The sequence below is a fragment of the Taudactylus pleione genome, unplaced genomic scaffold, assembly GCF_031769625.1.
Source record: "Taudactylus pleione unplaced genomic scaffold, aTauple2 ptg000479l, whole genome shotgun sequence".
Lineage (NCBI taxonomy): Eukaryota > Metazoa > Chordata > Amphibia > Anura > Myobatrachidae > Taudactylus > Taudactylus pleione.
This window is the reverse complement of record NW_028284881.1, coordinates 14,013,181-14,024,547: the sequence shown is the minus strand read 5'-3', so window position 1 is coordinate 14,024,547 and position 11,367 is coordinate 14,013,181. Positions and strand designations below refer to the sequence as shown.

At 42.6% G+C, this 11,367-nt stretch overlaps 1 protein-coding gene across 1 annotated transcript; it reads right to left on the bottom strand.

Moving 5' to 3' along the window:
- Positions 1-760: 760 nt before the first annotated feature.
- LOC148502995 (phosphatidylethanolamine-binding protein 1-like) lies at positions 761-9,860 on the bottom strand. Its single transcript, XM_088449108.1, has 4 exons — positions 9,636-9,860; positions 8,296-8,402; positions 1,558-1,658; positions 761-1,210 (listed from the first exon to the last, which is right to left on the bottom strand). The coding sequence occupies exons 1-4, from the start codon at positions 9,768-9,770 to the stop codon at positions 993-995; spliced, it is 561 nt and encodes a 186-aa protein (XP_088305234.1). The 5' UTR covers positions 9,771-9,860; the 3' UTR covers positions 761-992.
- Positions 9,861-11,367: the final 1,507 nt, after the last annotated feature.

Sequence of the window (11,367 nt, the reverse complement as noted above, 5' to 3'; positions counted from 1 at the left end):
AACCCCACAAAATGTCAGTTACAGTTTACAAGACTAATGTGTATTCTCCAGAAAGTAGTGACAAAACAATAGTATAGGAGTTGCCTGGCATTTACAGTTGACAGTTGCTTTTCTGATTGCTGTTAAGTGTGGAATATATCTCTGTTTTTTATGGGTAATAAAAATATTTTTTATACTTTTCATTGTTTGTAGTCTCAAATCAATTAATGATTTGTTGGTGTAGATTATAATGTATTGATATCTTAATTTAATATAAATTATCAATTACTCTGTCATTAAAGTGGTGTGTTCTAATATTCCACATTGGTATATTTTAGGTGATTTTTACATGTTTTGTAAATTATTATTCCAAAATCTCACATACCTTCAAAAGCAACATAATTCAAAATAATGAAACTTTGGGTTACACATCGCCCAATATCCAAATATTGTCATGGGAGGCTGAGAGGCCAACGAGAAATATAAAAATAATTTAAGCAAAAAGTAAAGTGTACACGCTGCAAAAGAGGCCATTCATTTCTACAACTGCTCTCCCAAAATATTTCTCATGTGAGTAAATTTATTTATATGTAGATTTGCACCAAATGTATGTATTATTTAGCTTTATTCCTATGAGATGCTGGGGAGCTGGATCAGCTCATAGGCTAGTTACCTTAGTTATTTCTGATACTGAGAAAAAGGAATGCACAATAACTACATACTACCATTAAAGCATCATGTCACCATTTTTTGTAAGTTAGGTTTATTGATACAACTGAATGACGTATACATAATATGTAACTACTTATTTTTGATAAGATTAAATGACAATGCAAACTCATAGCTAAAAACTAAAACAAAGTAACCTGTTTCTAAAGTTTAAACAGAAAATGACAATATAAAATTAAACTGCAAGAAGTATGTGGTCTTTCATTGAGATCTCTACCGCTATAGGCACCTTACTCCAGCAGTACATTGATAGCCGTTGCTTGCTCGTAATGGTTCATCTGTCATTACTCCACCCCCAACTGTTTGAGGAGTCCTGGAACAGATTCATCCCACTCAGCCAGGAAACATGCACCGGCAACGGGAGCATGGAGTTTGTACTTCTTGCGGAAATTTGCTGCACTAAATTTTTCACGTCCCTCAGCCTTTCTGTTAGTTAGAATTGGTTCATTACACTTCAGTTCTGTTGTCTGCTCATATACTAGCCAGGTATATCTGTGATGTCCTGTATCAGACAAAAGAAAAAATGCACAGTTATCATTAGTTACAGCTGCCACCCCAACCGACCATCCTCAAGATTCATAAATATCCACTAAAAGTCTAATACCGCTTCCAGACCTATGGCCCGGGAAATACATGGGTCTATAAACCATTTCCCGGGTCTCAGTCCCCGACCCTGGTACAGAGCAGGGTCCATCTGGTACGGCCCCTTTCACACATAGTGTAGACCTGGGGCGGTGCGCATGCGCGTGGGTATTTAGGCTTTGTGTGACAGGGGTATGATAAACCTGAATGAACATTATCGGGGAATAATCGTTGGCACAAAAACAACCCCAATAAAATGTTACATACCTGTACCTTTACCAGCTCCCAAGCCAACATATTCAGCGAGAGTGCAGCCACTGTTGAGGTTATTTCCTTTCATATTTACTACTGCATAATGATGCCATTGCCTAAAGGGAAAAAGTGATGTCAAACAATATGAAATGGTAACTTATTATATAGGCATACACAAAACACACACCATCCATGGAGGATAACATTATACAACAGCAAGATAAAGCAGTATAGTCAGTATGACTTGGCTATTGGTAAATTAGCATTATAATGTTTAGGAGGAGTTATGCTTGCCTAGAATTCACCCATCCCTGTCCCTTCAAAACCCAGAATATTAATAAGAAAATGCTAAGCCATAAATAATATAAGACAGGGACATTTATGACCACCTAGAAGCACCGAAGAGCCTTACATTCAAAGCATTTACTTATTGGAGTCTGTAGACTATACTAGGCAGTGGCATCACAAGATGGGTGTGGGCCTCACCCGAGTGTCACCTGCCGAAGGGTGACACCAAATTGCCGACTTCTCCTCAGTGACAGGAGTCGGGTGCTGCATTGTAGCATTACGTGCAACACTCGGCTCCTGACACAGTGAGAGAGCTGGCACTGCAAAAAAACAGGGACGCCACCAATACTAGGAATTTATATATATCACAATATGATGTGGTATTTCACTAAAAGTATATGTAGAATCGCACCAGTGAAATTACTGACTTTAACCCCATGATACCTCACTACTATGCCATTTACATTTGGAACTGTGATGTATCTATGAAACTCTTTAGATCTTGATAACTTGGAGAAGCACAGTACCCAATAAAAATAATAATAATATGGACTTCAGTATCCTGCGTTAAATAACTGATTGCAGGAGATATCTCTGATATATCTATCTCCCGTGTTCAGGCTTTGGTGCTGATTTAAAATGGTAGTGAGTTTGATAAATACTAACATTCACAAGATTTGTAAACTCTTCCATGACCATTGTAACACATAGAGAGCATGTACACTTCTGTTTTGTGTCCCTCTACCTTGATGGTTCACTGGGCCTGATTCAGACCTGGTCGCAAGCGCGGAGCGCTCGCAACCGGGTCGATGGTGGCCCAGAGCACATGCGCACGACGGAGCCAGCTCCGTCATGCGCATGCGCGAGACCTGGATAGTGACGGGCAAACCGTCGCTCCGGATCTCGTACCCAAGGGGGCGTGCTGTCGATGTTGAGTGACAGCATGCCCCCTTTGGTGGGCGGGCCGTGGGGGTGGCTGCCCAAACGGAGGCGTTCCCATGTGAACGCCTCTGTTAGAGCCAAAATCTCTCTGGGGCTGGCGGCAGCGAGGCCCTACCACAAGGGTCTCGTCGCAAGCCCGGTGGTCGCGATGGTGTTGACCATCGCGACCATCTTCCTGGTCACTCGCTATAGCTGTGGGTGGTCACCCACAGCTATGCGAGCGGCCAGGAGGCCGTTCTAAAAAAAAAGTTCTAAAAAAAAAAAAAAAGACCGGCCCTGATTCAGAGCGAGCGCTCTGTCAGAGCGACCAGCTCTGAATCAGGGCCACTGTGCGCATTGCACATCAAGGGGGACAAACCTGGTATGGGGATAGAAGGTGGCAAAGAGTACATAAATTATTAGTACTATTATTATTATATTTTATTTATAGGGCGCCACAAGTATTCCGCAGCACCGTACAGAGGGAAAATAATGAGACAATATAGGGTAAAACAGTACAGTACAAATAATACTACAAATCTCGACACAGACACTGATGCAATGTGTGCAACTGAAAAGTACAGCGTCAGCTGAAACCTGTAGACGTTAGCGTGGGCACAAATGATGGGTCTGGTTCATCTGAAAAACAAAAACAGACGATTGGGGTCCAGGGGCAGAGAGCCCAAGGAGGAGGAGTGGCAGGTGTTCAAGAGAAGTAGGGGATGTGAGAACAGGAGGGAGGAAGGCCATGCTCATGGAGCTCACAGTCCAAATTGTGCAGGAAGTTCAGTTTGTGCCCAGGGACCATTGGCTACACTATTGTCAGTCATGTAGATAAGGTTAAATCATTTCAAAATCTCTTGCTATGGGACAGGGCTCGACAAATCCCGGGGACCAGGTCGCCATGGCTACCAGATTTTGCAGTGAGGAAGCAGATCCTCATCAGCTCTGGTGGAGATTTGTGCTATAGTATTGCCGTGTTCATATCATGCACAGGAGTGTATGTGCTGAGTGTCACCTGCGGTGACTGCTGTGCCTCTGTCCGTCCCAGCCTGCGCTGACGACTCCTCTCCATCCTGGCCTGCTCTGATCCCTGCTGTCTGTCCCAGCTACGCTGATCCTCCTGTACATCCCGGCTGTCTACTGTCTCCTATCTACGGCTGCATAGGGCTCTCCGGTAGTAGGGTCTATGCGTGCCCAGGGATTGCGGAGCAGCTTCAAGGGAGATAGTGGTGTGACCACGAGGGGAGGGGGGTTTTGTTGTACTTTCTAGCACCATTGTTTTATGTGAAATGTGGTCTGTTAGTACTAGAGGGTGGAGCAGGGCAGCTGTGCAGAGCAGTGAGGGAGCCTCCATTTTACTGTATCCATTCAACTCTGACCATTTTGTGGACTAGTATAGTGTGTATAACACACAGAGCTGTGCTCCTCGCTCACTCCTGTAATTTTTTTTGGGGGGGCGGTGGTCTGGCTCCTACACTTTCATCCTGGCTTCTAGATATTAGAAAAATTTGTCAAGCCCTGCTCAATATAGTATAATATTATAAATGTCTCCAAAATGTTGTTTTGACATTGAAACGTTGACACTGCTGGGAGTCGTTTGAGCGTTTTTTCAAATCCTGAGTGCCGCATCTCTCTGCATGTATATATATATATATATATATACACACAGTCCACAAATCCGGCACTCTCTGTTACTCAAAGAAAACTTTACCCCGTTGCCACTCAGGGGTTTCAATAAGACTTGTAACACCAAATTTCCTGGGGTCAACGTTTCGATGTCTGTGCATTTTCAGCATTTTTTTTGTAGTAGTACAGGAAGTTCTTCAGTCATTGCCAGTAACTACCACTAACACTCCAGCCTGATACGTGCATCACCAGACTAGTCCATTCCAGCTCCTTGATTAACCATCAGCAGTTTAAGGGAGTACTTGTACCTTTTTTTCATAGTACGGCACCTTTTTGTTTATATATAAAAAAAGCTGTGAATATTTCAAAGTATCAACGTGTATATTCAATTAATTTCCCCTAAAAGGTGCAAAATAATATCTTTGAGCAGGGACATATCTATAATGGGTGCAGGGTGTGCCCCTGGGTCATGGGGGCTCACACCGCACACCCTGCACCCATACTTCCTAATACGCCACAGACCCAAGTCGGCTGGAGAGGCGCTACGCAAAACGCCTGGAAAAAGGGCGCAGCGGCCACTTTTTTCAGTGTTCTGAGCATGCGAGTTTTCTCCAGGCACTGACTAGTGCTCGGAGTCTACTGAAACTGTTGGTATGCCACGGCTGCCGGAGAGAGAGGAGTGGGCCATGGCTGGTGAGTGAACACGGGCCCCCTCCTCTCTAAATACACCCCTGTCTTTGAGAATGAACAATTCTTCCTCCACTAGACATCCTAAATAACAGATGCAGCAAGAAAAGATATTGGGAAATATGGCAAAAACAGTGGTGCATTATTTCCCCCCATATCTGCCTTCTCACTGTCGCTTTGCATGGCTGTCTGTGACGTGTGTGTGGGTGGGAAGGGGGGGGGGGGTTTGGCTGGAGGAGGGGTTGTGGCGGAGCTACAGCATACACACATGGTAATGAGATTCATTGTTACCCTGCAGCTCCCTGCTCTCTTCTGCGTGACAAAAATCTCTGCCACATTTAAAGTGACAGAGATCAGCTCAGGTCAGTTTGTGTCAATACAATGTGATATGCTGGCGATTTTATTAAAAAGTGTATTATTTAAATTCTCCCAGCACCACAAATGTGTTGAACACACTGTATTGCCACCAGTTCATATTATGTTACACAGAAACCCCATGTCATACATACCACTGTGCCCACCATGCTCATGTAGTTGTGTGTGGGGGCCCCCTCATGTTTGGGAGTCACTGGGCGACTACCCCTTGCCGTCCTGCTGTCAAGCCAGGCTTTATGATAATTACTTCATTATATTTTGGTTTTATATTAAAAAGATTTCTTCTAACATAAGTTTCTTTGTAGAATATACTTAATTCCATGCAGTCCACAGTGATACTAAGAAGAAAGTAACCCCAACCCAACTGAAGCTACAGTACTCATCTAACCACCCCCATGGATAGACAGAATCTCCCTGGCTCTTTGTCGTACACAGCAGCTGATCCCTGCTAGAAGCTGCTGGCAAATACATACCGAGGGCTTGTTTGATACTAAAAAATATTTTTGGTTTCTTTCAATGTAACTTTTTGTCATAGTTGTACACAGAATCTGGATTGGTAAAAAAGAGAGAGACTGATGCAGAGATGTAGCAAAAGCCCGATCAACATGACCAGCAGTTCCTAGGATGCCAATGTTTTGTGGGTACTTAGAACAGTGATGGTGACAGTTGCCAGCACTAGCAAGCAGCTTCTGATTGGATGATTGCTGCTTAACCTCTGACGCTGTCAAGCGCTTTCTTCATTGCATATATATATCAAGCACTAGGCCACACCGGCACTGCCTTTAGCTGCTACTTAAAGGAGTGTTAAACTTCCTGTATAAAAGTACAGATATAAAAAGGAAGAGAACAGCGCTATGGGTATATGCAGCACAGTAAAAATAGACGTAAACAATGCGGTTGGGTCAATAAAAGTAGTATCACATTTAATATATTTCCATAAAAGCATTCAAGTATATTTGATAAATATGAAAAATAAAAACCAGCTAATTGAGCCTCAAGTAATTAAATTGTTCCATAGACCGGCCGTAGTGGTGCAGGAAGACGACAGATCCGGGATGGCAAATATTCTCCAATAAAGTGTACTGGTCCGGTATGCTCCTAAGGAAGATGTGGTACTTCCACATTGAAACACATTGAGCCCTTGCACTGACACTTTGAACAAGACACCCACTGTGGACTCTTACCATCTCCGGACCAGCACACTTTATTGGAGAATATTTGCCATCCCGGATCTGTCGTCTTCCTGCACCACTACGGCCGGAGCTTCTTGCCAGCAGGATCCATATGGCACCTCATAAACTGGGCAAATACAATCCTACTTTGCTGGATTTATACTAGAATATTACTTCTTTGTTTACTATATCCAGTGACTGTGTCTTTATTATTTAAAGGGGTTTACCTAATTTCTCAAGAAGAGTGCACAAGTAGAATGGACATAACTATTACTCTCATTGAATAGACCGGTCAATGGAACATTTTACTTATTTGAGCCTCAATTAGTTGGTTTTTATTTTTCATATTTATCAAATATACTTGAATATTTTTATGGAAATATATTATATGTGATACTACTTTTACTGACCCAACTGCATTGTTTACATTTATTTTTATTGTGTTGCATATACCTATAGCGCTGTTTTCATTGCATATTTTATATGATTTTGTGGGTGTATTGCAGAAAGATTTATTTATTCTTTCAAATCATACACAAGAAAGAGAGCCCTGTATATGAGAGGGTTTTTAATGGTATTCCAACCTAATAGCAAATACATATTTGGCTATAAGAACCAATGTTTGAAATACTGTCTGTAAGTGATGTATGCTTGACATATATCTGGTACAAATGCGGCTGGTGCAGAGCGTCAGGCGTCCTGCAATTTATCTATCTCTGCATATATGCCTAATTGGGTTTTTCTGAGAACACATTTTACATCTGCAAATATGACAAAAACACAAAGCAGTACCCACCCAATTGCATGCATTAAACACTGCGTGGGTAATTCAATTTCATGTAATGTGCTGCCAAGCATTTCCACGATGGAAAGGCTGCACACATATCGGCCACTTATGGTAGTGCCGACATCGCAAGTTTCCCTGGGATTTGAGAGAAAACTCGTGATGCCAGGGGATGTGATGTGCTGCTCCAGAACGGCACATCATGTCGATGCCAATTACAGGTTGAGTCTCCCATATCCAAATATTCAGAAATACGGAATATTCCGAAATACGGAATATTTTTAGCATGACTGAGAAAGTGAAACCTTTGCTTTCTGATGGTTCAATGTACACAAACTTTTTTTAAAGCACAAAATTATTAAAATACAGTATACAATAACCTTCAGGCTGTGTGTATAAGGTGTATATGAAACATAAATGAATTTCATGTATGTACACAAAGTTTTTTTGATGGTCAAAATTATTAAAAATATTGTAGAAAATTACCTGCAGGCTGTGTGTATAAGGTGTATATAATACATACATGCATTCTGTGTTTAGATTTGGGTCCCATGCCCAAGATATCTCATTATGGTATGTAATTATTCCAAAATACGGAATATTCCGATGGTCTTTTGTCCAGGAATGATGATGTTCGTCCATGTAAGATGACGTTTTGCCTCGTTCTGAGTTCCGTTTTTTTGGAGGGAAAAATCCGAACTCCACGTGCAAACTCGAACCTATCCGAGCCTGCACATCCCTATTCCAAATATATTTAAGTGAAGCTACTTGTGAGGTATAGGATTTAAGTTTTATGTATTGGAAAATGCTAAAGAAAATATTCAAACAGAATACATCTATATATATAAACCAGATATGAATATGTCATGTGGAATATGGTTTTATTAATATTCTCACCCAAGATGGCAGTTGGCCCTGCTGGGAACATCGGGGTCAGTGAATATCACAGTGTACAACTTTTTAGGATCCATGCCTTCCCACTCAATGGTTGGTTTGTTCTTAAGCTAAAAGAGAACATATAAATGAAATCAAATACCTTCATGAAAATGGAAAACTGAATGTTGTGTGTTTTCCTTGCAAATTATCATGGCTGCAATGAATGCTTGGAAACAAGACAAAGCATGAGCTATAAACAAAATAGCTCTCCAAATAAAATAAATCAAAACATGCATGCAGTTATAATATGTGCTACAGACTGTTTACATACAGGACTGCCAGGAGATCAGCTGGGCCCCAGTACTGGGGGGTGTAGGGGGACAAGCAAGTGGTGTGACAATGTGCCCTCTGTAGAATCTACATGGCGGAGCTGCACCTTGGGTGAGTTATGCCTCTCTGGCAGGTCTGGGTCCTTTCCTTTGGGCACCTCTGTTACATAACAATCCCTATGTCTAATTACAAAAGTACTACATAGAGATTATGTTCAAATTTGCAACATTAGAATAAAATAATCCTTTAATTCACTGTCTAATTGCAGCAAACATACAGCAAATGTCTTATAGCCTAAAGGTGGTATGCGGACAGGGGGTTTGTGAGTGTATGTTTTACTGTATGTGATAAAAAAAGGTCACCAAGGACATGACATTTTGGTGAATACTACATGCAAATAAAAATATATATATGTATAATATAAATTAGAATGATAAGAGTTTTAACGTAAACACAAAAAATATGTGTAAAAATAAGTGCATTATTTTGTACATTATTCTTTGGCAGCTAACACATGCATAGGGATCCTCATTCCTTACTGGTGGCTATAATAATGCAACTGATTGCCTAGAATGCAAGGTTTTACATGGTTGTCATTTACACCATCATGAGTTATCCAGGGAATTATACAGAACCGGGATAAGGGAACATAACAGGCTCCATTACAGAAATCACACAAGTCTGTTTGTTTTCATAGAAATACTTTGGAGTTAGCAAAATGTAACTAACTCATATGCACATCTGTATGTACTGGTCTGTGGTCTTATGTTACTCCCTTTTATTTACATTCATTTACTGTTGTAATGGCACAATAACAATACAGCAACAACTAACCAGTCACCCCCTCATACAGAACTGTCGTCACCCTGTCTCCCACATCATGCACAGATATTTTACACTGTCTATAGTTCCTACCTATTGGCATATAAAGTAAAAGAAGTATGCTATCACTATGTAATGTCACACTGAGACGTGTGGGTCGGGCTACGTTTTGCTGTTTCTGCAGAAAGTTTAAGTCCCAGAACGGTTACCTGAGAAGGGGTGACAATTTGCCCCAGCTTGTCTATGCGCAGTGGCCCGAAGTTCAGTATCAGCAGGCAGGCCGGCCTCTCATCCACGTCGCTGAGGTGCAGCGGGCCGTCCCACTCAGACATATCGCACGCCATCGCTAGCGGTGACACTGCGCTCAGTTACTCAGATGTATCACAAGGAGATAAGAGAGAGTACTGGGCTGCTGCTGCTCTGTGCAGAGGATAAAGCTGGCACCGTCCGCCCAGCCCCTCCCTGCACCCAGCTTATAGTGTCACACCCGTGGTTAGGAATTCCTCCAGTGTAGCCCCATTGGTGACTGTTGATAGCACACATCCTACTTTGGCTCAGTGCTGGACCCGAAGCTTTGGCGATCCGTCCTCCCTTCATGTTATCCTTGGCAGCGCAGTAACACCAGGCAGCGCTCATTGTTCTCAGCTAGCACATTATTATACTGGTGCCAGGACTCGCGCAATGGAAAAACACTGTAACAGAAGTAATATAATAATACATGACATAACATAATATATGGCATCAGGGCCGTAACTAAGATAGTGAGGTCTGTGCCATGGCATAGGGCACCGCAGGGTAGGGGGCGCTGTTCGGGCCTGTCAGTTTTCCTGTTTGTTATAATTCTCAATTGTACAGTAGCTTCCTCTACTCTTATCCCCAGCATCTCCTGGACTCCCCTATCTCTTACCTGGCCCTTCCCAATGAGGCCATGGACCTTTTTCATGTGCACTATCTTATGTCCCTATTTAAAAAATAGGGGGATCGCCAATGCTCTTTCTGGCACAGGGCACCAAAAAGTCTACTTACGGCTCTGCATGGCATAACAACACATACCTGCCGACTTTGTGGCTGCTCCTTCCAGGAGGGAGCAGCCAGATCGGCAGGACCGGGGGGGGCTTGGCCGGGACAAGGAGGAGTTGCCGGGCGGGTGACAGGCACTTGTGGGTATGGTGGGGGCAGGGCCACACGATCGCGTCTGTTTGGCTCCACCCCCGCTACATAATGCCGATAATATAGGCATTGTGAAGCAGGGGGCGGGGCCAAAGTGTCGCGAATTGCGTCACCGCCCCCCCCCTGCTGCAGGGGTTATTGCGGGGGGGGATAGGAGGGGTGGGTGGCAGCCGGGAGGATTGCCTGCCTTCCCGGGAGGTCGGGAGCGGCACCTGATTTTCGGGAGGCTCCTGACCAAATTGGGAGGGTAGGCAAGTATGCATAACATAATACATAGCACAACACAGCATAGTACATGACATAACATAGCATAATATATGACATAGCATAACATAGCATAGTACATGGCATAACATAACAGTACATTGCATAGTACATTGCATAACATAATAAATGGCATAACAGCATAATACATGGCATAACAGCATAATACATGGCATAACATAAGATAATACATGGCATAACATAACAATACATGGCATAACAACAATACATTGCATAACATAACATAATACATGGCATAACAGCATAATACATGGCATAACATAGCACAGTACAGCACATGGCATAACATAGTACATGGCATAACATAGCATAATACATGGCATAACATAATACATGGCATAATTAAGCATAATACATGGCATAACATAATACAGAATGGGATTTAAATGCAAAACAGCCGCCGGTTTAAATCCCGACAGCGGATGCCCGACAGGATGAAGATCCTGACAGAGGCAGGTAAGTACCCTAACGTATCCAGTCCCCCCC

Bases quoted from the DNA above. Each gene is read 5' to 3' on its own strand.
- LOC148502995 (XM_088449108.1), bottom strand. From the start codon at position 9,770: ATGGCGTGCGATATGTCTGAGTGGGACGGCCCGCTGCACCTCAGCGAC. The intron at 1,659-8,295 runs GTGAGAATATTA...TTTTCCCTTTAG, and splicing joins AGGGCCAACTGCCATCTTGG to GCAATGGCATCATTATGCAG. The intron at 1,211-1,557 runs GTATGTAACATT...TGTCTGATACAG, and splicing joins GGGAGCTGGTAAAGGTACAG to GACATCACAGATATACCTGG.